Raw genomic sequence first — 26,737 nt, forward strand, 5'->3', positions numbered from 1 at the left:
TTAAAGCAATTGCTCTAAACCAAGAACTGGATATAGCACCTGAAGAGGCTGTTCAGTTTAGCTGGGCTGCAGCTGAAAGGGAGAGAACAGCGATTTAAAATCTGCCTCTTGCAGTGTATCACTGTTTGATGCAGCTGGACTCTCTACCCTACTAGAATGCTATAAGTAATTAGTATTTTGTTTACCAGGTAGAAACACTGCCATCTCTTGGTTATTAATTGTCCTGACATTTAAAAAAAATACTTATCGAGTTTCTTGTGATGTTTTCTGATGCTGTGTTTTTCAATAATCAGTTGTATGATGAAAGTCTTAATATCACATACTGTAGGCTTGATTTTTGTATGAAAATCTTAATCATTTACTGATCCCATCCTGGAACAAGAGGAAGAGGGGGTACTACTTTGTTCAGTGGCTCTCAGCTCTTTCTGACCCATCTCTGTGTATTCTTCCCTTAAAAAAAATATAATACGGGTTTCTGTTCTTGCTAGATTACCTGACCAAACAATTTAGCAGTAGTGCTGGCATCTGAAAGTAATGTCTGGCACAAGGGGATTCAGTCTTAATACCCTAGAAAGGGATTGTCATCTTAGTTTTGAACAAATTAAAATAAACCATATTGATAAAATATTGAATTCTGCAAGGTTGGGGAAAGAGCTTCCTGTTTGGTTCTGACCATGTTTCTGATAGCAGTTTTGGTGAAGCTGGCTTGAGTTGTCTAAAATATTGCAACTGCATTGTGTGGGCTATAATAATTAACCCTTAATTCCAGAAGACTTCCCCTGTTGAGACATGGGTCAGGCTTCTACCCAAATGCCTTTTCTTGCTGTAGGCAGCCTTGTCTTCTATAAACTTAAGTTGTTGTGCTGGCTAAGTGTTTGGTTACACAGTGAAGCATATTCCTGAGGATGTATAGAAAAGATTGACTTCTTCAGCCCAGTCAGCCTGCAAGTATGAAACCTGCCTTGAGGAGCACCCTTGATGTTGTTGATTCTTACTCTAACAAGCCAATCCAATGGCGTGCTGGGGAGACTTTGCACTTAAAACCTGCCCAAGTGAAAGAGAAGTCTGACTTGCTACTTCTTGGAGGACATTTCCCATAGAACCACTCTAGTGCAAAGCAGGGATACCCATATCCCGAAAGGTGCTTAAGGGCTGTAATGGCAGTTAGTGCAACCCTCACCTCAAGCAGCAAGTTTTAGTGGAATGTAGAAGCTTGAGATGGAGACAAGGTGCTTATAGAACATGAGAGGGCTTCAGTGGTTGAGTGGGATTGTCAGGATGCTAACAACATCCTGGCTTCTATATTAGCAAATGGAATTAATTTATTGGTGTGTAACTTAAGCTCCATGGTAGGGATAGAGGATCTGTGTTTCTGGCATTGGTTCAGAAGTTGTAGCTCAAAACTCTTTCCCAAAGGCAGTCTCCTTCTTACACCCCCTACCACAGCCCCTTCAAGTGTGGGGGTAGGAGGTCATGGTGAAGTGGCTTTGTTCTGTTGTATCCCTACTGTACACACCTCTCAAAGATGAGGCAGGTGTAAATCTAACTTCCTGTGAATGAATTTTCAAGTCTTAACTTCTGGGATTGTGGTTTGGAATCTCTCGTGGGAGCCATTGAGCTTTATAGAGCAGGACCTGAGTGACTGGCCCAAAAGCGAGCAAGGGTGAGCCTGGCTTTCCTCTTCAGGAAGAAGGGATAGGGGTCTGGGATGCCAGGTTGTGCTCCACTGGCTCTTATTTCATATCACTAAATTCTTTATCTAAAATTTAGAAGAAAAGAGGACTCAGACTTTTGTATTACTGCAGTACAAACTAGAAAATAATTTTGAGTTGCTTAGAGATATACTGTAGCCATAGCATATAAGGTTTTACTGTGTGATCTGTATGCTTCCTTTTTGCAGATTTGAGAGGAAATAGAAAAGGGTGAAAGATACTATGCAAGCTTAACTAAGCTTCTCTCACATCTTGACTTTTTTTGTAAGCACCATTAGTTGTCTAGTTTTGTGAATCATAAGGTTGAGAAGATCTCTGAAATTTTGTTCATAAAATCATATTGCTGCTCAGCCTTTTGGCTAAGATAAGTGTAGTGAAATTTTGTTATTGGATTTAAATGCCAAGTTACATGACAGTCACAGAGCTTCCTAAAATATTTATTTACAAGCAAAAAAACACTATGTTGTGTTTAGTTTTGGTGTACAGATTAAAGGTGTATTGTGTGGAGTGGTGATGCTGTGTCATTAATGAAACTGCTGTTTGGTGTCTGTTTTCCAACATCCTTATAATTGCAGAGTCGTTCATGCTATATAAGCAGTAGTGACTGAGTTTTAAAATGGAGGCTTGCTGGAGGGAGCAAGGATTGATGAGAGAGTGCATCTGAAAATTACTAGAAAACAGTAATTTTCGGAAGTGTATTTTTAGTGGCAGATTCATTAAGCTAAAATTTTAACTGAATAGTTCTGGCTAATTTTTGGTAAAAGTGAACAGATAATGGAAACTTCACAAATGCTTGCGCAGCTATTGTGATGGCTCAGTATTTTGAATGTAAGAACAAAAACATCTACCTTAAGATTATCTCTTTATTTTCTAGTCTTTTTGACAAAGCCTAAGAGTTTTTAACATCTCAAAACATGTTTGACCTCCCCACCCTTAAGCCATTTCGGCACTCTTTACCATTGCATTTCAACAGGAAAGAAAGATCCTTTTTATAGCCAAATGGCTTCCTCTTCTCCCTCTTTCCCCTTCCATCCCCCACCCCAGAGTGCCTCTCTAGTGCTCAGGCTTCAGCTGCTGCCTGGATACTGGCTACATCTGTCTTGTTTAGATGGTCCTAAGGAAAAACAACACAGAATGTGACCGGAGGGCCAACAACAAGATATGTTTCTCTTCAAATTTGAAAGGAAGCCCTGCACTTGCTTCTGCCTGTTTCCCTAAACTGTTTTAAAATCAATCATGGCTAGGGCTGGTAAATGCCTTTTCTCTCCCTCCCCGAAATGGTCACACTCAAATATTTGAAAAGTCTAATGGGTTAAATATGATGGTGTTCACAGGACTGTTTCCCCTTGTACAACTTCCAGTTTGAAATAAACTCTTTTTATGGGCTCTTGCTTTGAGGCAGCCATTGGGAAAAGTTTCAAAGAGGGATAGTGTTGCTCTGGGTGGAATTTGGAGGTTTCAGCTCCATAAAATGCTTGCACTGACAGCAGACTGGGCTTTTGTACTTGGATTACAAGGGACAGCATTAAAAAGTTGATTTTGGTTCTGAGCAGTGCTTGATGTTTTGTGGGGATTGTGGTGTAAAAGATGGTAACTGTCAAGGAAAAGTAATTATGTGGGGGCAGATGGAGGACAGTGCAATTCCTATTTTGGGATAATTTTCTGGTGTGTTTTTTTAAGTGCAGGGTGAATGCTGGGATAATGACAATCTATGCCAGTCCAGAATGGTGTTATGAAGTTGTAGAGTGGTGGTTTTTCTAAATGTTAATCAGCTTGCAGGAGGTGGGAGGGAGAAGCAATGCGACTTGATCCTGTTCATAAAATTCAGCTATAGTTGAAGTAGAATTGCCCTTGTGACAGTATCTTGTTACACACAGAAAAGGAGTAAACTGTCTGAAAACATCAGCATGTTCTCATGCATTTACATCACAACTTGTGTGTGGCTGGCTGTTCTGAGGTGCTAGCTTTTGGTTAGCAGTCTCTTTACCACCCCCCACCCTGGATAATGTGTATTATAATGAACTGCAGGGAACAGAGGAGAAACAAATAGCAGAAGAAATAGCTCTTGTAAGAACTTGTGTTACCCCTTGTTTTAATAATGGTTGCTACTGTTATCCATTTAAGAACTAATTAGCCATTTCATTTTTTAATAGGCCTATCTCGCAGTGAATAACTACAGGGGTATGAGCTGTATTTTACTGTTGTGATGTTTTAGAACCATGGAATAAAAAAAGTATATAGGCTTAGGAGATGCAACCTAAATAGCTTGCATGTTACTAGTGTGGCAGAGGTGTCTGAGAACTTGGTCCTTTAAATTTTGTGGAAACATTGCTAGAGTGAGATTCTGGGTTTCATTTCAGTGTTTCCTCTGTAGTAGCAGTGCTTGAACTTTGGAATCCACTTTCCTGGCTTTTGTGTGGGGAGTCAAAGCAAAATGAATGTTTGCACTGAACTCAGCACGTGCGCTGAGCTTCAGATAATTATTTGGCCTTTTAACATTCTTGTATTTGGCATGTTGAATCTGCTGCATAAGGTTGTCCTCTGTGTTAGTGCACGAGATGCAGAAAGTAACCTGGTCAGCTCACAGGAGCTTTAGCTTTTATTACCTGTGTGTTGCTGAAAACTGGCTTGTGATTCTGTGCTCAGAGATACATAACCTAACCCAGCTCTGAGCCTTTTCCAGCTTGTGTTGGGGAACAAAATATTCTGAACTTGTCTTGAAGGCATGATAAAGACAGGCTCTACCTCAAGGCAAGTTGTCTCTTAATACATGTTGTAGAATTTGTTCTAGATGGGGTAGTTTAGGCCTAAAACTATAGGAATGCTTTTAAAATGTTTCACTGTGTAAATATGGATTCAACAGGGAAACAGATATGCAAAAAGTGAATTTAATAACTCTATTTCCTCTAGACTTGAAGGGGTAAATTCCGGTTTCATTCACTGATTTAATAAAAATTAGTAGGACATCTGTTGATTCTCAGCATGCCTGAAAGAGGTCACAAACTGAAATAGGCTGTGCTTGCACCTATACTGTTAGGATTTAAGTGCTGGCATAAGCTTGACACATACATTGGTTGGATTTTGACCCAAAAGAGTTGTGGAGCCCACTGAATCCAAATGTTCTTGTAAGTAAACCATAGCTTTGTCTGCAGACTGCTGTTGAGAGGTGTGGATTTCCCTGGCTGAAATGACCTGCTAAAGTTTTGAAACCTGTGTATACTGTTTTACATTCTGTGCTTTTCCTCTGCAGAAAAATGGAGTGAGGGAGAGGAATGCAGATTAGTAAATTAAAATGGAAGCGGAGGCTAATGATTTTAAAATTAGTAAAAGTTTTTTTGAGAGATTGGGCTTTTGACTTCCCAAAATAATGCTGTGAGGACTGGTCTTGCTGCAGAGATCCTGCTCTTGGCCCATAGCTCTGTACGCACACCTCTTTCTCTGGTGTGGAGCCAGAGGGGGCTGCTCAGTGCCCACCTTACTGGGGAGGTAGGCCTGAAGGACAAATGATCCATACTCAGAAATAGCTTATGACTGGGGGAAATGCTCTGGGCATTAAACATAGCCCATGTTGGAAAGTGCTAATATGAATCTGCCATTTTTATTCCTCATCATTGGAAGCTGATGTTTGGCCTCTCCAAGACTGCCCTGAACGCCTTCAGCTCCTCAAAATGGAGGCTGTGTGCCGGTACAGAGGCAATCAGCACGGCTGCCGGAGGGCGTTCCCTCCCCACCACTCGGCTCCTTCAGGCGGTTCTGCTATGTGGTGGCCCCAGCGAGCGAAGGGCACCTCGCTGCCGCGGGGAGGAGGGGCAGGATGGCCCCTCTCCGGCGGCCTCTTCCCACCTCTTGCTTTTACCTCAACACTGGCTCTTACACCTGTAGTAGTATGTGTATCATGTGTATCCTCAACATTGGTGCGAAAAGCCATATTAAGAAACTGAGCTGACTTGTGAGCAATGTTATGGGCAAGTTCAGAGTAGTCTTCAGGCAGATCTGATGGTACCACAAGGTGCTGATGCTTGCATGAGGGACTTGACTAAACTGTGGAGATGCTGATGGGGTGGTGGCTCTTTCATAGGAGGGTTTGCTTGGGTCAGCCTTAAAGCAGTTGTGAAACCCCTGCTGCGTATTTGCAGACACAAATCTGAGGTCGTACTGTTTCATCTTGGAATCAATAAATGCTTTATAAGAGTTTGTAACCTCTTTGGAAGCAGAGCTGACTTCTGACTGTTTCCACAGCATAGCGCTGGGGACTTCTAATGCCAGCTACACTAGAGGGGAGCAATGGTGTGTGATTGGGATCATTACCTGAAGCTGAGGATCTCTCCAGTGTTGCATTGCTCCTGTTTGACACCATGAAACCACAGTACTAAACAGCTATCTCATACGGTAAACCTTAAACCACATGGGTCTTCAAGTCTAATGTATTGCCTGCTGTGAATTTGCTTGCTCTTTTTTTCTTCAGCACATTAAACTATGCTGCTAACAGAAGAGCAGTCTTTATCAAGAGGAGACATTGGTCTGCTGCATGAGCTGAATGCAAAGTCAGTGTTAAAATCTGTAGTAGTGGGTTCTTCTCTCATTCCTCAGTTTACAGAAGCCTTCTGAAAATTCTATCTTGGAATGGAACTTTTACACTTTTAGAGTTGTTAAGTTGTAACTCTTTATCTTTCAGATGTGCTGCTTGTGTCTGGCACCACAACTTTTCACCTGTCTTCTAAGTCAATACTTGTTTTTTGAATCTGGCTTTAATGAACAAATGTAACTTTGGGTTAAGGGAAGAATATTAATGTACAGTGTAACTGGGGCTTCTGTTCACTGTAAGGGTCTTTTGACCTGCTTATTAGTGGGGGCATTGTTCTGGTAAGCCATTCCAGGACCCATCCTGCCAGTCTTCTGCACAGGATTAATCATTTCCTCTTGACCTCCTGCTCTCTTTTCCTAACATGTTGCATTGATCAGAATCCTTAACTCGCAAGTTCGCTCCTGTTTTTTAAAAATGGGAGGAAAAGGAGGGGGGAAGGAATGCGAAGAAATTAGATATAATGTCTGCTGTTAACATTCTTAGTAAGGTTTTTTCCTTCTTGACTCCTCCCTTCTTCTCCCAAGAAAAGAAATCCCTTCCTGGTATGTATTAGCGCCAGATCTCAAACATCTTGAGTGCCTCTGTTTCACTGGAATGACTTTTTTGAACATGCAACTTCCTGCAAGATCAGCTTTGCTTATAAAGGTCACATGTAAAGCTTTACCTAGCTGAGGCTTTCAGCTACTGATCTACCAGATTAGAGCACTATATTAATCTTCTCGATCTGCAATATTTCCATCATAGCTAAGGCAGTGTCAAGATACTGCATGTGACTCTTAATTTTGCTCTATTTTATTTATGCCAACAGAGGGTATCTATGAGATCATACAGGGCACCTTCTAATGGCGAACTCCATTTGTCTTTGACAACATCTCTGTTATGCCTTTAAGGGAGCTGTTGACTTTAAGGTACAAGGGTCTGCTGCCACCCAGTCTCAGATTGTATCAGTAGCAGAAAGAAATACTTGTTCAAATTGCCCATGAGTCCCTGTATTCCCCTTCTGCCTGTGGCTGGCAGCTGAACCAAACTTCACAGGAGTTAGAATTCCAGACCTAGAATTTCACTTTGCCTGAGCTAGTTGTTGTGACCCACTGTGTCCAAGCGTGGTCTGACTTTGGGGAAGGCTGCTTCAGCTTCCTTTCCAAAGGTGTTAATGGCAGCTCCAAGGGAGAGAGTTAGGCTTAAGAAAGCCAATGGCATAAAAACAAAGGGCTGTTTCCTTTTCTCGTAGAACCTCTTTCTGTGAGGCTGTGTTGTGGGTAGTCTTCCACTCTCAGCCCTTGCTTTTCTCCAACCAGGAAAGAAACAAGTGGTAGGACTAACATCTTCTAGACAGAGATAATTTAACTTGCCTCTGAACAATAATGCTGGCTGATGAGCTGTTCTAGGTTCACAGCCTTGCTCAGGTTAGAAGAGTGCTACATGTCTGTGCCTGTTCTTGGGAGCACTTTGTGCTACTTGGGGCTACCTGAGGATTCATCTTTGTACCCTACTTTAGTATTGGAATGGCCCCAAAGGGGACTGAGCTGTGTGACTGACAACACACAGGGTTGAACCTGTGTTTCTGAACATCAGAAATAACAAAGCTAGAAGTGGACCATGAACTGCAAAGTAAAACTGGATGTTATTTTCTTAGGAAAAGCAAACAGATTGGAAGCTCTGCCTCTAGTGAAACTCATAGTCTCATGGAATGGAAGAGTGTGACTAGAAGGCCCGTCCACTGGGCCCGCAGAGTCAGATTGAGACACAATAGCCCTCTGTTTTGGAAGCTGTGAGGGTTATTTGCTTTTAAGTACTTGTTTTGGAGGAATCTCCAAATTTCGTTTCCTGCCTTGAGGTGGGGTTATGGGATCATCCTCTCAGTAGGAAATCTAGGATGCCTAGTGATGTCTTCTCATTGCCCTGAGCAGCATGTTGGGACTGAGCAAACAGATCCCATCACAAGAAAATACCTTTTTATTGCTTTGTGTGCATCACAAATGCTGTGGAGGCAAGAGGGCATTTCACCAGAACACCTCCATGGAGATGGAAATGGGCCTGTTGCTTGGTAAATAGACCAATTAACCAAAGCACCTGCACTGAAAGAGAGGGTTCAGGCTAGTAGTTCTGGCACTCAGCATAGGAGAGCTGGGGCTAGGTGAGAGAAGCTGTACATATTGACTGCTTCCCCTCTCACTGTAGAGTACATGTGGGGTGAGGGTACTTTCAGCTGTGCCCAAGACTTTGCATTAAGTAGTTGTTTTTAGCTGCTGTTGGCCACCACACCCGAATATCCAGGCTATTGTCCCTGGTTTTTGCTGCTGGCTGTTGTGCTCTCTACCAGCCCCCTCCTAGCATCTGGCTCTAGTGATAAGAGGCACAGTAGAAAGGATGAGGAAGAACAAGCAGTCACAGAAGGAGGCCTCCTTGGTCATCCCTGGTTTAACTAACTCCCAAAGGTCTTTCTCCTGAACCTTCATTGTAGAAGGCCCCTACTGTCATTAGGTGATTATGAAATGGGCCCCTTCAGTTGGGGTGTGGAGGGGGGGTAGTTGCATAACACTGTAGCCTTTTCATGGGTTATGGTGATGGACTGTATTGGCAATTATTACCCTATTCAATCAAAAAAATGGCCTATTGCCCTATTTCTGAAACTTAAGCTGTGTGGGCATGCATATGATTGTTTTCATCGTTGAGGCTGGGTGCTTGCACAAATCACTACATCAGTGACACTCGAGGAGTTTCTTGTGAAATGTTTCAAATTTTTGGTTGCTTTTCTTTAGTCCATTAATAGATATGAGAATCAAAATCTAATGGAAAACCTTCTCTGCTTATACTAGAAAAATCTATTTTTCAGTTTCACATGGCAGCCACAATAAGGCTGGGGAAGGATCAGGGCTTGTCAGTCACCTGGAGGATTCCTGTCTTGCTACACTCCCATGCCATGTTCTGTTTCAGAGCAAATGATTACCTGTAAGTGCTGGTCCAGTATCTGGCTGCTGGTTATGATCCAGACAGTAAACCTGAACCCCTAAGGGGCTCTAGGGTATAATCTTGTCTTATTTCTAGCTCAAGCAATAAACAGAACTATGTTTTCAGGAAAGAGAGCCTCCAAGTAGCTGAATTTCATAAGTTTGTGGCAGAAACTGTGTCAGTATAGTCCCTAATTCCAGAATAACTTTATTATCCAGTCTGAAACAGTGTAATTTGATGACTGGCCTGTTCATATGAGAACAAGTCTTTAAACTAGAAATGTGAGGATTAGCTATTTTTTGCAAGGCCTCTTTTGAGCTTTGCACATCTTACATACCTCTTGGGACCATGGAAGGTAGTGTGGCAAGAACTGTAAGAGTTAATTCAAGTTGTAGCTTTCAGACCTGATGCAAGCTTTAGTCTTTCTCTCTTGAAGGGAAATTTGCAGTAGTATAATCTAGCCTGTATATAGGAAACAGTGGGCACATGTGGGCTGCAGAAAGTGAGGGTGACACTTCCATGGTGTCTCTAGTGAATTTGAGCTTGTGCTCATGTGAGTAAGCCAGAATGCTAACCAAACAAAAATCAGTTGCGGGGCGGGGGGGAGGGCTGCTTGTTGTTTTGGTGGGATTTTTTTTGTCGTGCTTGTGTGTTTTATTAGTGTTTTTCCTCTGAAATACTGTGATGGGGAAGTACATGCCTTCCAAGTGTCTTTAATGGCTTCTGGTGTTGTAGCTCCTTCAGTGCTACCTGAACTGGGTACCTACAGAAGGGATTAAGATCAGCTGCCCATCTGTATATCTTAATTTGCCAACAGGATGAACTTTGGAGTAGTTTCCTCTAAGAAATTACCAGTATGGTCTTAACAGTGTTCTGTTTTGGTAGTATTTGTTAAAGCAGACTAATATTATTCCACTGATTTGAGCATTATAACATCAGTTTTTTTTCGGAGAGAGGAGTTGTGCTTCCTGTGGTTAGCTCTGTGACCTGAATGTAACAATCTGTGCTCAGAATGTGTTATGTTTATATTGGCTGTGTGATCTTGAACCTTTCCTAGAAAGAAAGGGTGTGGGAGGAGAGGTTGTTCTACCCATCCTTATTCACTAAGGTATTTGTTAGGGTAGTATGCTTTTCACCTGGCCAGTAAAAATACTGATTGTATTTAAAAAAACAAAAAAACAAAAAAACAAAAAAAACCCACAAAACCAGCACATCTGAGTAGTTAGTAGCAGAGGGGGTGTATTTTTACTCAAGTCATTAATACCTAATTGCAGTTTTCTGAAAATACTCCTTCCCCCACCCGCTGTTAGGGCTTGTGGATATATAACTTTCAGGTCCATGCCTAAAGTCACTGCTGTGACTCTTAGTTTCTCATGTGAAGAGCTGATAAGTGACTAATCCTTGAACCACTGGGACATGAGGAGGGAACTCTGTTCTGTTTGGACAACTTGCTGTTCTTTGAAACACAAAGGAAAGCAGTAGCTTTTAATTTTTTTGTGGCACTTACAATAAGGTGTGGGCTGTGTGGTGCTTTTAGACTAAGGAAATTGTTTGAAATGGCTTTAAAAAAATACACATAGAAATGTCTTAAATACACATAGAAGTCTTTTAACAGCTGATAGTATGCAAAGTGGTTTTGCATGTGTGTGCATGTGCTCAGCTACTAATGGAGGATTGAACATAGTCTTCAAATGTATCTTGGTTGTGTGGGAAAGCCCTTTGATACCTGTGCTGCCCTTTGCCAAGCAGCAGTAAAACCAATCCCTTTCTAGGAACTTGGAAGCAACCAGACTAGAACTTGGCACGTACAACATGGACATTCAGCACGGCAGTTTATAGGCACCAGTCAGGAACTATTACCAGAGGGCAGTAGCAGATGCAATTAAAGGTTGTGGCAGCTAGAGAATGACAAAATGAGAAACTGGCCTTTGCTTTGTCTTTGCTGCTTCAGCTATGTTTAAAAAATATTTTTTTTAAGAAAAAGGTCATTGATGGGGACACAGACTAATGTGGTGTTCTGGTCCTCAGTCTGAAGAAGCATGATCTTGAATGTATTGTTTTAAAAAATACGCAACTAAGTAAACTGCTTTCAGCTGTAATTTCTGACAATTTAAATTGTTACAGGAAAGAAATACCATATTCTAGTATTCTCTAAAGTGCATTCATTATGTTCTTAAACTCTACTTGCTCTCTGCCAGATTAATGAAGGCTACTTGAATGAGTCAAATTCTTGAGTGTCTTTGCTTTAAAGTTTGGTAATTTCATATTCATTATTTGCATTTACAGCTTCACAGTGCGAATTTGGTCTGGAGCGATTAAAGAGTTAGTTTAATCTTTGCCTGCAAGACCTTAAACTCCTCCTTCCCTCCCACCTACCCATTTCAAGGATAATATTCCACTGTGCCAGATTGCCCATATTGCCACCAGAAAATTGCTTGGACCACTTCTTACAAAATCAAAGGTCAACTCCATGCCTTGGTGGCAGCTGGGAAACTAATGATTTAATGCTGCTTTGACCTTTGGCTTCCTAGTCCGTTTGAGTCTGACCCAATGTTTTAATTTTCCAATACTGCTGGGCAGTTGGCTTTTGTCTGTTTCCAGATGTAACTTGCATATTGAGGCCTGTTACTGAAGTGAGAACAAAACAACAAAACATCTCGGCCTACAAAGGGGAAGGAAAAATAACAGTATCACTTTCTTTTTTTTTTAATACTACAAAATACATCTGTCCTGTGAGATGGACTCTTCTACAGCCAGTAAGGTCAGGTTAGGAATAACAAAATGTGAATATTTGTCTAGTATTTACATCTAGACTTAAAGTATTTTAATGGTAATCTTACTGAAATGCTGCTTTATTTTTACAGGTCTGTAAAAAGCACTGGAGTAAAAACAGTAGCTCTTTCCCCTTCTGTCCTCTGTCTCTCCAAAATGGACTTTTCCTCCAGCAATAACAAAAATACTATGTTTGATCTGATACTGGGAAATGTCAGAAAAATAACTAGTTGATTCTCAAAAATGCATGTGCTTGTTATTGGTAGGGGAATAGAAGTGTAAAGTGAGATGGAAAGCAGTGGTGACTTAGCCTTTTAGTGTGATTAAGAAGCTCCTTTTTTTTTTAAAGCACTGTGACACTTCATTATGAGTACTTTGTCATGTAATTTTTGGTGTACACACAAGGCAAATATTCTTTAGGTTTTCACAAAACCTGTAATCTTGCAGCCATTGCCGGTAGAGTTGGAATTTGCTATTAATGATGTGATAATGGCGGGGAAGGCACCCTAAGGTGGCTCATCTTTTCCTAATGGAAAGACTGCTGATTGTTTAGAAAGATCCCCATTGAGTACTGTTGCATATGGAAACTCCTCTTTGCATGAAAGTGCAAATATCTCATTTTGTCTGGTCTGTCTGCCCATCTTTATTCCTGCCTAAACTACTCTGCAGCTCTCAAAGAAAGGTCAGCTCATACCCGGGCTTGTGTGCGAGAGGTTAGTTTTGCAGAGCAGATGGGCTCCTAAAACTTTTATGGTCTCCAGTCAAATCACCTCAAGCTGTAATCTCATTAAATCTTAAGTGAATCGGTGGATCTGGTTATTACTTGAAAGCAGAGTTACAGGAAGCGATGTTCCCCATGCAGTAGGTCTGTCTTGGCAGTAAGGGACCAACGGGATGTGCCTGTGTGTGGCTCTTGTGGCAAAAATGGTGTGTGGGGTGCAGCAAGTTAACCTTTTGGTAGAGGACAAAGGTAGAGAAGCAGCCTTTCCTGCAATCCTTGTGGTATTACCTGTATGGAGTTTTAATTCTCCCTGTTACTCTTGATCACACGCACCCATTACACTGTCCCAGTATGTCATTTGTTGTAGAATAAATTAACCTAATAATTTGCTTAGCACTGTGCACACAGTTGCTGAAAGAACTGCTTGATGGCACTGTCCAAAAGCCTGTCCTACTTTTTTTTTTTTAAATCAGCATATTGTTTTCCAGAGTTCATGTGCTAGAAAACATACATAGAACAATATTCTTAAGGCAGGCAGGTAGCTTCCTTGAAATGCTTTTTGACCAAGCAAACTTGGCTCAATAGGTTAATTGTCTTGTGCTCAGAAATCTGGTTAAGCGTGTTTTGTTCTTTTCTGCTTGGATTGCAGAAAGTCTATTTTAAAGAGGATAAATCTAATCTGTGACCTCCTCAGACTTTTTTCTTAGCAGGCACGGGACATGTAGGACTAGTTTGGCAATACATAAAAAAATTAATGATCATAGCTTAACATGCAAGACCTGTGTGTACAAAAGTCTTCATAAAAACTTCCTGCTGATTGCTCAGAGATATTAAATTTGTCTTGCCTACCTGCTTCTTCCCTCCCAGGGGGTGGGGGAGTGGAACCATACCTTGTGTAAACCCAGACTTTTGGTGAATTGATGTACCTTAACTGCAGTCAGACTCCTTGACAGTGCTTGTTAGAAATAGCGTATTTCTAGTATAGAAGTCCATGGTGCACTTTCACATGCTTTCACTGTAATAATGGTATCTCCTTATATATGTATTGTGCATAACAAAACAGCATGGATTTTATTACAAAATGCCTTTATTTGTAGTAAGGCTAGTGCATATTTTTCTCTTCAAGAACTGGGCAAGGGTTTAACCTTCTCAGCCATTCCCTTCTCCCTTCTTCATTTAATAAAGTGAGTCACATTTTGCTCTTCCTCTTGTATGTAGTTCAGCCTGGATAGCATTTCTTCTCTTTGCTGATGATTGAACAAGCTGCCTAGATTTGCCTGTATCCTGATCTGAAGCTCAAACAAGGCTACAGTTAAAGTTCAGGGTAAGGCTAACTTGCCTACAGAAGCAATCTAAAACTAGTGTTACGTGGAATGGTGGTTGCTGCTATAGAAGACATGTGCTTTCACTCAACGGTTCAAATTATCTAAACATTTTAAAGATTCAAAATGCTTTAAAATCCTTAAAAGGTCCTCAAAATACTTCACTGAACCATAAGAGGGTGGCATCAAACCACTATAGTTTGGTTAGACCAAAATGATAATGCTCTACAACAGAATTTACTTGATGGATGTATGAATACATGCACTATGTACTTGGACCCACAGGAGCCCCATAGAATGGGTTAAAAATGCAGTGTGTATATCAATTGTCATTTAAACCTTGATTGGGGTGGAAGATTGTCCTCACTCTTCCAAAACTGAACATGCTGTTCAATAATGGTGTCTATGGCACAATGACAAAGTGCAATTAGTAGTGTTTCTTAATCATTGTCTGTAAGCACCTTAAATCTGCCTTGCAGTTTGAAGCAATAGTAATTCTGTTCTTCTTTAGTTTTCACTTCACTGAATGCTTATCTCTTCCCACTTCTCCTGAATTCAAAATAAAGCAGTCTTCAATCCTCTCCATAAGGAAAATGGCTGTTAGAGTAGGACACTGTGTAACAGTTAAATCTATGACAGAAAGGCAAAAAGTATTGGGAGAGGGGGATGGGGCAGTGTTTAAAAAAAAAGAGATTACTTGGTGGGGTGGGTGTGTGTGGAAAGATAGGCTTTAAACTTGCTTGTACCTATATTTCACACATTTGGAAATTAGTGTGAGGCAGATAAGTGATTAATCTAGTGTTCTGAAACTCATGAGGTCTTGCTACTGTTTTGTTGCTAAAGAGACAAACAGCTGGTGATATATGAAGACATACTTAAACTGTCAATCAGGGCTTGTCTTAAGTCTTCAGATAGAAATAAAAATACTCTATTTTTTTATGTCACTCTAGAAAACACTTCTGATTCCCTGTAGAAAACAGATCTCTGTGTTCTTGTATGTTTTTATGATTTACAGTATCTCTTTTGGCAGCAACTGCAAAGCTGTGTCATTATGTGATAGATAAGAATTTGCTCATTCATTTGCAAGGGATTAAAGAGTAACCTGCAGTAATGTTTGTTGTATGATTATTGAAATACCCTGTGGCTGTTAAGACAGCCAGGTCTTCCAAAACAAACATTAAATACTAGAGTTCAATTGGAAGTAATAGTGCACTAGCACCCATACATAGGTTAACACTTCCATGAGGAGTCTTTCATAAAATGTAATTGTACAATCCTCCTTAACATTAAGCAGAATTGTAACAAGCCTATTAATCTGACTAATTTAATCTGGTACTTTACTACAAGAAGCAAAGCTTTGATCCTCAAGGACAACATTGTTTTTCTGAGTAAGATACTCAGTATATGTGCCAACTCTTGTGCTGGGAGCAGGTAATGATTATTTTTGACATGCAAGGTACAATTTGATGGTGTTAGCTGAGAAACCCTGTTATAGTATATATAGAATACGCTTTTAGAAGTTACTGCCTGGGTCTGGAGGAAGCAAATGTTTCTTTCAATGCAAGCCAAATTTGTTTTTGCTTAATTAAGAGTCTTCATTTATGAGGAATCCCAACTGAAACCTCAACATGTTGTAATTTTTCTTACTGCTCTGAAACATGTGTACTTAAGCTAGTAAAAGTTTTACGCTTGCATATTTTTAGTGCGTGAGCATTTGGGAGGATGATGGTATAGAGGGAGAACTTGGAATTTTTCTTGTTAGCCATTTGGGGGTTTCAGTGAAGAGAAGTTCCTTCTAAGGCCTTATTCTGTGAGGAATATATTCTGTATGTGGTTACATAGTTGTTGCAAAAATAGTGTTTGGGACACAGTAAGGCAAGAGGAGCAGGGAAAGCAAAGAACAGAGTGGATCATTTCAGTGCTTCCTTTGTGCTTTCCACAAAACCTGTTCCACATAAGCAGTAACAAAAAACATTGCAGTATAAAACACTTGGAATAGGTTTATATGTCAGTTTTCCCAGACAACCATCTTGCCTGTGCTTCCTAATAAAAGGCTATAGTTGGTAACTTTCACTTTGACCAGAGTTTGATGTGCATATGGCACTGGTGGTAACTGGGCTTGTTTAATAGGCATGGATTGTTTCACAATTAAAGAAGGGGAAAAAAAAATTAACAGCTCCTGCCGTGGGGGTTCAGTACCATGGCTGTTCTTGTTTCAGCTTTCCTCTGAGGACATGAGAGGTGCAAGGCAGAAGTGGGAGGAACAGCAGGACTGGGCTGTTCCCATCAGACATCCAGGCTGCAGTAATAGCTGCTGCCTGATGCTGAGGTGGTGGGGGGAAAGGAGACAAGGATGACACTTTTTTCTATGTCCGCTGTCTGCCTCACACCCTTGGCCAACTGTCTTGGCCACCCTTGGCCACCTAGAAAATGTGTGATGGAGGAATTCTGTCCTGTAATATCCCAGGTGAACATTTTATGCCCCAATGCACAAATTTATATTACTGTTCCTTGTTTTAATTGTAACATGGGTTAAATGGCTGTAGGATCACTATGGTTTTGTTTTTAAATTTAAACTTACAGAGGTACTTAATTTTTTGTTATGCAAGAGTATGTTTTACCACAAGGAGTCACTGCAAGCAGCATAATCCCTTGAGTAATTGCTCTTGCTGTACTGATATTAGCTTGCATAATACTAGGTAAATCTCTGAAAAACTGATATTGGGAAGAGGGTTGGGGGTGGCAAGACAGATGAGAACAGGTCAGGGACAGTGTCTTTTACAACTATGTGGAGTGATTTGCCTACCAGACTACTACACAAACTGGAATCACCAGTGTCTAGCAGTGGTGGTGTTAGCAAAATGAAGCAATTCAGATTTCTAAATGTTAATAGCCCCCTTTGTTAAAAGGGCTTTGAGATTTGTTAGTCTAAAAGTTGATCTAGTTCTTCCTTCATCCCAACACAAATCCTCCTTTTTTAAAAAAGTTAGATGCTTTTTTCTTTCTGTAGAAATGTAATGTTATTAAAATGATTTAAACAAATGTTATTAAAATTATTTTAAACAAATAATTAGTACAAAGAAACCTCACAGAATGTTTAAAGATATAAATAAGACATTGAGCTACCTCATACTTTTGTTTATAATGTTACTTCCATATAAAAATGGTTTTAAAGCATTGTTCTGTACTACTTGTTTTGACTCCGGGTTCTTGTGCTCTTCCCGTATTATTAGCAATAAGGGCCACACAAATAAGGGGAAACAACTAAACAGTAAAGCTGTAAAGTGAGCTCAGAATTCATAGTTGGTTAGTTTTTTAGTATTTTCTAGCTACTGTGGTTTGATTTGCAGGTTAAATTCCCATGCTGATTAAACTTGGAGTTTCCAAATACGCACTCAATCTTTTTCTTATAACAAATAAGTTCTAGATGATGTAATTAAAGCATCACACTATGTGAAAGAATGTGTGCAAACTCATGTTCTAAAGAACATTTTTTCTGAACCAGTATTTCTAGTAGTACTGAAAACCAAAGAAGGGGAGAACACAAAATGAAACAAAACCCCAAACAAGCTAACAAACAAAACAAACCAACAAACAAACAAAAAAAAACAACCCCAAAACCCCATACAAAACTGAAAACTAAGATTCTACCTGATAGGTTCTACTTATCAGCTTAGAATAGGTAAAGCCACAGTTTTTCTTCCTCATGCTATTTTTTCCCTAACAACTGAGCATTATGAATTTAAGATGTCTAGCCTGATAGGCTTTCTGAAACCCTAGAGAAGCCCTCTAAAAACATTTATGGGAATCTGTTGCACTAAAGTAAACCTTCGTAGGTAGTGGCGGTTTTACTACAGAATAGCTCTATAAGAAAATTAATCCTACAAAAGACCTGTTTATGCTGAGATCAGGAAACTGCTCTGGCAAATTCCACACAACTCATCAGCTGGAGATTTTTCACAATTGGCTTCTCTTTGGCATGAGTACTAGATGGTCCTTGAGTGAAATCTGGGAACTTTAGGGTTTATTCCTCTTCCCACTCCCCCCATTAAATCATAAGGAATAAGGTTTGTTTCCAGTATATTAAGAAACAAAAACATGTGATAGTTATCTACTTGCAAGGCAGATAATAGTGTTCTTGCTGTCATCTTTCTGTGTGAAGGTGTTGCTGAGGACCTGAATGGCAGTCATGTTCTCTGCAGTGGTGCAGGAACAGTGGTGGAGTTGGGGAACATGGATTTTGAGAGGTGAGGCCTACACACAGAGCGGGATGGAGGAGCCTTGAGTGACTGTCTCCTGTTCTGGCCTTTTCTATGTGTAGAAAGGAAAATTCAGAAAGCTCTAATGCCAAGCTGTGCAGGAAAACAGAAAATGTGTTACATCATAGATGTGTTGAAATGTGGTTCTCTCTAAGAAACAAAATGTTGCGTGCAATAGCAAAGCAGTGTTCAACCCATTACGATTTACGGCATCACTGAAATCATGGCCAAGCTTTAGCTGAGAACTACAAGACACTATAGCTTTTCAGAGAGCTGGAGAGTTAAGGAGGCTCAGTGAAGGATTTGCAGGGACTTAAAGCAGTGACTTGGACAGATGGGCATGAAAGTGCAACTGGGTCCTGTCCCACTCCAATGTCTGCTTCCACGGCAGGCTGTTAGCTTGCTTGCTTGAACTGTTGAATATTTAGATCCACCCACTGTCCCCTGTGCCAAGACCACCCTGCTGCTACTCATGTAATGTAGATTTGGCACAGAAGCTGCATTTAAACAGCTAATGAGTTGCATGTTGAAGCACAAGCTGGTCTCCCCTAGTGAATTTTGTAAAAGAGCTGATTTATCACTGGCTAAGCAATCTATGAGCTACTGATACTATTGCCTTTTTCCATTGACTGGCTACTTTACCTGCTGTAGTGCTGAAGCAGAGGCTGTGGCTTTTATTTTAAAACACAAATGCACCTTTTCTTACCCCAACCATTTTCTTTAAAAGAAAATTGCGGGATGTAGATTTAATGTTATATAGTAATTAAATAACGCACTGTAGGATAATTGTACCTGTGCCACTTCAGTATGAACATCAGAATACTAAGCTTTGCTTATCTGAATTTAGAAAGAATTTGGAGCCAACAGATGCTTAAACCAGCTTTGTCAAAGGTGTGAATTCCTGTCTCCTAGCCCCCGGTTTGCAGCCTGTTGTCATACTGTTACAGTGATGATCTGGCCTTCAGAGTAAAGTGGGTCTTGATTGTCACTTATAATCCCAGTCCTTTTGAATTTGCGGATGCTGTTTGCCACAACTTAAATGGTCTCTGCTTCACTCCTATCTGGCTTTTAATACTCACTGGGTTTTCTAAACTAGATTAATGGAACTATGTGTCTTCCAAAAAAACTTTGCCTTTAACTAGATGATTTGACTGACTCAGCTTGTTCATGTCACCACTCTCTAAAATATGCAGCTGTTTTTACTGGTTTCATGGCATCACAGCAGGATTGAAGGTGGTAAATATCAAGAATTTTAAGAGTATGATGATAGTCTGGTTTAACAGCCTGTTTAGCTTATCGGACACAACTCCAGGTAGATACTGTTCACTCAGTTAAAATTTGAGATGAACGATATCAATGAGAGGGTTTACAGTGATTTAGAGCTGTGAGGTTGGCCAAGTACCAGAACTGAACCACGTACCTTAGCACTGGGGCTCAATCAATATTTACCCAATAGATGTCATCGGTTCTGGCCCTACCGCTTTTCTGATCCCAGGGTCAGCTCATTGAATAAATTGTTTTCTAAAATTATTTTTCTGCTGTTCATAAAGATTCCCAGATCTCTCCACAGAGACAGTGAAGAGGGGACAGAAGGAGTGAAGCAGGGGGACAGAAAGGAGGAAGGCAGGAGACGTAGGGCTCTCTTGTAGAGTGGCGATCAGTTTAATTGTGGAGTGACATGACTGTGTCATTCATACTGGGAGCAGTGCTGGTTAGATCTGGGGTTTTATAAGTGAGCTTCCTTCCCCTTCATGTGGTGGGCCCAGAGATACCTGTGTGGCTGAGGAACTGCAGCAAGGCACAGAACCCACTGGAGCATGTGGGAAAAGTGCTGGGAAAATGTATGTGGAATTACAGCTTTATTTCGTACAGGCAAACTTGCATGAGTCTTAAAGTCATCTGTTAGCTGGGCTTTTATTAATCCATGTGGGGTAGGGAAATCCAGCTGAATTTAACAGACCGGCTGAATGATCCTCTTTCACTTGATAAACTTAAAAATGGACCAAACCCTGTCTCTGTTCATCCAGGTGGCAAAAAGAAGGTAAAAAAATAGCAAACTGGTTTCGCTAATTCCAATTGGTGCGGTTTCCTGTGCGTACTGCATGCCTTATGTAGTATGGGCTGTGATGCTTCAAGGTGACCATATTCTTGTAGCAACTTTTTTAATTAAAGAATATTGACCTGAATTTGAGAATTAACTGTTTTGTCTGCTGTGTAGACCTTCTGGAGTTGCTGTACCATTTCCCATTGCCTCTGGATGCAGTGAGGAAAATTGGTGTTAAGCTAGTCTCTTCTACACCTGAGCATTAAGTCAAAGTACAGATTTGAAGAGTAATTTGATCATTATGTGGTACATAGAAACATGAGTTTATCTCTGAAAGTGAAATGTTTCAGGTATACTAGGAAATAGCCCATAGTTCTGATGTATCACATGGTTTGCTCATACATTCAGTCATTATATTTTGTATTTAAATTATATCAATGCAGATGTTAAGGTTCTTAATACTCTGATGGTGGTGTGAACCAAGGTAATTGTCACAAATAGCTATTAAAATGGAAGCTGAGGACCAGCTTCCTACAGAGTAAAAATATTACTACTTTCCACTTACACTTGCAGCAATGATCTGCACTGAACTATGGGCCAGTCATCCTGGGTGGTGTATTTATGTGCTGCTAAAATTAAAAATAAATAAATAAAAAATGCTGCATGCATGATGCAGGCAAGCAACTTTTTCTCCAGTTCTGAGATGCTGGGGAACAAAAACAAGCATAGTACTGAGGCAGGAGGACCAAAATTCATTGGAAAATTAGTTTATATTAAACTTCATAGTCATGTAAGCTTTACACTCTACCTAACAAAGCCACTGGTGTTTGAGTTACTGTCAAGGGAACTAGATAATAAAACACCTTTAGTAATGGAAAAATTTAGACTATGATTGGGTTTTTTGGTCATAAACTCAAGCTAAGTTAACTTACAAATGCCATACTGAAACTTCTCCATAAGCAAAAACCAAGAGGCTACTGTTTTGTCTGTAGATTTTAATTTATTGTTGTTGGTTAAGGTTGTGTTGGTTAGGATTATAGGGTAGCTTTTAGAGCATCAAATTTATATTTTAAAATAATATGACTTTGTGTTGCTGCCTTGTACAAATTCTTAATGCTGTAGGCTTGAATAAAATCATTGCAAGACGCTAAAATGTCATGACAGAAAACAAATTCTTCAACATAGTTAGATTCCGCATGCTCTATTGACAATTGTGTGCATATGTGCTCTGAAATGAGAGAAATCAAGTGTTTGCAAGCTGGGAGGAGAAGGGCACTGTGAGTATTGCTGAAGGAACATTTATATAAACACAGGTTAAGGATAAGCTGCCTCAACTGCTGTCTCTGCTGAATTTTCCTCTGTCATGGTGCCTACTACATTCCATTGCTTTTGTCTGGGCTTGGTATTTGGGAAATTTTGGTGAGGGCTGGAATGGGGAGGGGGGCACGCTGGAAGCTGGTCAGCAGTAAGGAGAGAAGGGTTGGTGTGGGAATTGTGGAGTGGGGTCAGGGTTTAACTTTAGTGGCCATTCATCAGATGATGATTGATTGCTGTGCAGTCCCGGGGGACGTTTAACAACATCTCCGCCCATCCCCCTGCCCCCTTTGAAAGCAGATGGACCAAAAAATGGGGAGAGCGACACCCAGGAATTCCTGCTGTTGTAAAATGTTTTTTACGGTGCACTGTACAGCCTTTCCTGAAGCAATCACATTTATGGCCTTGCTGTTGTATTTCTTGGGCTGCTGTGGCCGTAAAAGATGAATAGCCCTGTAATATGGTTCACTGATTCTGTTTAAATTGAAGTAGGCTCCCTTTATTGTTTTGTGTCTAAAATTGTATGCCACCAATTCAGGAAATATTTCCTGTTTGGGAAATAATCAACCCATAGCTGATTTATTTTAAAATAAATCACTTTTCACTATCTCTGAAACTATTCCCCTCTTGAGTCTGACTTCTTCATTTAATTTTGATGGAAATTCTAAAATACTAATTCATGTAGTGATGCAGTTATTTAGTAGATACATTTTTTTCTTTTAACTTGCTTATGACTATTTTTCCTTTACTAGGAAGTTACCAAAATGGATGTTGGAAAGGCACCAGTTAACACTATTAATTGCTTAATAGTTACTACAGAAAAAAAAAATCATTAAATGCAATTTACATAACAGAATTTATTTGAAAGGACAAATCTCTCTACTTCTCACTTTTGTTGTCTATAAGAACGTTTGTGTAGTTCGGAAGAAACAACATGTTTGAAGGTTTTGCTTATAAAAAAACTAATTGGAAAAGAGAAATTAATGGGACAATAGTTAATTTACGCTTGCTGGATCTTTGAACTTTATCGCTTCTTAAGGTGGAGGGGGGGACGTTTTAGGACTCTCCTCTTAAGTACTGTGGAGGGTTTTTTTGTTGTTTTGTATGGTGTGTGTGGTTTTGTGTGTGTGGTGTGTTGTGGTTTTTTTTGTTTGGGTTTATTTTAAGCTTAGTATCACAAGCTGATCTCCATAATGGAAAACTTAGTATTACTCTTCCTTACCACTACCCTTGCTTATCCACATTTCAAGAAGCCTTGTCATTTGTCATGTAATGAGCACAGGAGGAGCAATATGTCACTGTATTGATAGTGCAACTGAAATTTGGGGTGTCCTTTTCACTTTGAGATTGGAAGAAGGGAAGGCTCTGCCCACCTTTTAGGTACACCACAAGTGCATCAAATCTGAATTGAGAACATGCTTTTCTATCATCCTACTTCAATAGGACAATATATTGTTGGTATGAGCTGTTTGCAGGGTCTTGTTTGTTGGGGGAGGGTAGGAGAAAGGGGGGCTTACCACCCTCCCCCCCCCGCCCGTCACCCCCTCCTTCCTCTTTCTATTTAGAAACAGGCATGGAAACTTAATCTAGCAGTATGTGACCTTTGTGGCCATGACCTAGGGACTGGGATGTGAGCAGGCTTGAGCATAACAATAAATGCCTGGCTGTGGTTGTGAGCACAGGCAAGATGGAAGCTGTGCTCCCAGCTTCCTTAGCCCAGCTGGCACAAATTCCCCCCTGACTCTTGCACCCTGCACAGCTGGGTACTTTGCAGCTTAATTCTCTGGGAGTGTGGTCCTCCTGCTTGTGGTCAAGCTGATGTACTGTTGGGTGCTCCTGATGGCCAATATGTGAGACTGACCACCAGAGGAGAATTGCCCTTCTTGTTCCTCTGCCAGCTTGGGGTTACTGTTGAAGCCTTTGTGTCCAGAAAGGAGTTTCTGGAAGGTTCATAGTGTATCCTGAAGCTGGCTGGTTCTTCCAGCTCCCTTCCACGCTGAGAGCAGTAGCGTTTATACATTTGTGCTTTCTCACGTGTGTGTTTAAGGTAACTGTTGTCTGTCATTCTCTATTTCTTCTTTGCTCATGCCTGTAAATGCTGTTGCTCTCAGAATTTAAATATGTTTCCACCATTTTCTTTACTAAGAAATAGATGAGGTTTTATCAATGACTTTGTGGTGTTTACCCAAAAGGTTTTTCCCCTGCTATGTCCTATGTAATCTGCATATTTCTGAAATGAGATTGTGGCTTTCGTCTCTCTTCATTCTCAATTTGGGAGTGATGATTTACATGACATTTTGGTGGGTGACAAGAGGCAACTGAACAGCTTAAATTTAGTTTCTCTTTGGTTTGAACAGCTGGGTGACTCTTTACCTTTGGGTGATGTTACCTTGCAGCAGGAGTGCCTGGGTGACAGGACTGATTTGTGGTGGTTTACCAAGCTTTTGCTTCTGGTGTTGACTATTTTGGAGGACTAATAACAGATTTTACTTGCTTCTCGATTTCTATTCATATAGTCACCATTTTCCTTTCAGCTGCTGTGTGTGGTTGAGGCCCCAAATCCCTGCTGTATGTTTTTAGAGTATATCAGATTCATATGACTTAACTTGATACCCAGTCTTGGTTTTCATTCTCCCTCAACTTTTCAGTTGTTTTAAGTGAAGTCGTTTAGGAACATGTAATAAACATTCCCTGTAATTTCAACATCAAAATTACAGAACTGCACGAGCAAGTGAACATTGATACAGATTTAGACAAGCACAGTGTAAAGACAAGGAACACTCTAGTTGAAGGAAGATGATTCATTTGAATAATGCATTTCAGAGCCAAGGCAGCTTTTTTACATCTTTCCAACAGTGTCTCAGATGCTCAGTCTTTGGTAGAGTTTAGTATTTGAACAGAAGCAAAATGTAAGTCTGTTCCTGTTTCCTTGCAGCGAAACAAAACCTTTTTTTTTTAAAAAAAAGGTTTTAGTAAAATCTGACATGTGTGCACAAAAACACATACCCCTTTGAGAAATTAATCCGTATACCGCTTCAGCTGTTGCACTTACAGGAGCTTAAAATGTCACTTTATGCAGCACAGGCAATCTGAGGGAATCACCTGTCCTGTCCTTCCTCTTTCTTTTGAAGGAGAAGGGAATGGGAGATGTTATGCACCATATCATGAACTGTTAGTTGGAATTGGGAGTGGCTGGATGCCAGCTGTGAGAAGACAGTCATATCAAATACTTGTCCAATCTCTTTTCCACTCTTGCTCCTTTCTGTGAGGTAGATTTCAAATCACTGGTGATGGAAAAATTGTAGTATGAAACCTTGTTTGCCATTGTACAATGCATTTTGGACTCTTCCATGATAACCTAGATTTCGCACTCTTAACAAAAATAATGTAGTTACAAGCAAGATTTTGAATACAGAACTTTCTTGTGTTGAAGTGTGGTACTCATTCACTTGCATCTTACAAAAGAAAAAAAACCCCAACCTGATTTCTGCTTCCCTCTACTTGCATGGAAGATGCTATTTCTGTGTGCTGCTTCCCCCTACTGGGTGGAATGGGAACAGTTGTGGCTGATGAATGGATCCCACTTCCTAGGCTAACATCTTGTGTAAGACTCTCATTGTGATTTGAATGTAGGGTTTTGAAGTGCTTTGTGAATAGAATGGGGTTTTAGTGGTTACCCACAGTTCACTGTAGCATTTGAATTCTCTGTTTATTCTGATGTTCCAGTCTTGTATCACTAGCATAGAAACACTATGTCATAGCAAAAAGTTTTTGGCTTTGCTGTTGGGAGTGGCAGAAAGGGAATCTTGCCGAATATTGTCCCTGCACTGAACATAAGGGATTTGCATATTTTGAAAACACAGAGGATTGTTTTTCAGCATGCATAATTTGCTTTCCCTTTCTGGGGTGGGTGTGCTGATGCTCCAGGTCTCCAGTGCAGTGATTATTAAATGACCTGCTTCAGAGAATGTGGTGTTTGTGTATGCAGGAAAAGTCTTCACCTGAATCTTGCCATAGATGACATCTCCAATCTCCAAGTGTTGGCAGATGGTTTCCGCTCTTAAGAGGAGCTGATGTGGACACTCTTCCTAGTATTGTATTGCAAAGAAAACAATGATACTTCCATCTAGCTGTTAGAGTATGATTCGGAGCTTACTGGGAGGGGATAGCCCTTCCTCTCTGGAGAAACTATTGTGAAATCTTCACCTATTGCTACTGCCTCTAGCCATCTCCTTTGTAGTTGAGTTGTTGGATTTTTTTCATCATGGTGTTGTTTCTCTTTAATTCTTTATTAAAGAGTGATACAGTTTTGTTTTCTTCTAGGTACTGCATTTCTACTGTGATACCTGTTCTGTCCCCATATGTCGGGAATGTACCATGGGACGACATGTGGGTCACAGCTTTATCTACCTCCAAGATGCCCTCCAGGATTCCAGGACTCTCACCATACAGCTCCTGGCAGATGCTCAGCAAGGACGACAGGCTATTCAAGTAAGATACTCCCAACTTGAGTACGTTATTTCCCCCTCCTTCTTCCTTCCCCTTCCCCCCATGCTTGTCTGTTGCAGGGCAAGGTGTCAAGGCACAAAGCTCTCTGCTGCTGTCAGTCTTCTCACCCCTTCTGTTCTCTCAGATCTCTGACAGAAGTGACTGTGGAGCTGAAAACAAAGTGATATTATATGAATTTTGCATTCTTGCAGCGTAATCCTGTCACATAAATCACAATATATATGAAGCACTTGAGCGTGAAGCATTTTGAAGAACGTTTTGATTTTGTTTAGCAATGCCAAGCCTGGTTTTGTTTTTAAAACTGAGACCTACTTTTGTGCTTGTTACAGCATCTAGCACTGTAACTACCTATGATTCTGGTTATGTCTTCAGTGTTTCCACCAAATGTACAATACTAATTAGTTGTTTGATTAGTGTGAAACTTCTAATCTGCCTGTGCAGAGGATCTGGAGGTATTTCTGTATGAGGATTACTCTGCACACACAGTTGCATACTATATCTGCCTATTATTGTGTTCTACCCCAGCTATGTTTTATAATGCAAATAT

General features: G+C 40.5%; 1 protein-coding gene across 2 annotated transcripts in view; it reads left to right on the plus strand.

Moving 5' to 3' along the window:
- The window catches only part of TRIM71 (tripartite motif containing 71), a 66,093-nt gene that overhangs the window by 16,963 nt on the left and 22,393 nt on the right, over positions 1–26,737 (plus strand). For both annotated transcript variants that reach the window (XM_071804918.1, XM_065832676.2), the window contains exon 3: positions 26,005–26,172. In XM_071804918.1, the coding sequence (XP_071661019.1) occupies positions 26,005–26,172 (168 nt within the window). The remainder of the gene's footprint in view (positions 1–26,004; positions 26,173–26,737) is intronic.

Source organism: Patagioenas fasciata, chromosome 2 (genome assembly GCF_037038585.1).
Source record: "Patagioenas fasciata isolate bPatFas1 chromosome 2, bPatFas1.hap1, whole genome shotgun sequence".
Taxonomy (NCBI): Eukaryota; Metazoa; Chordata; class Aves; order Columbiformes; family Columbidae; genus Patagioenas; species Patagioenas fasciata.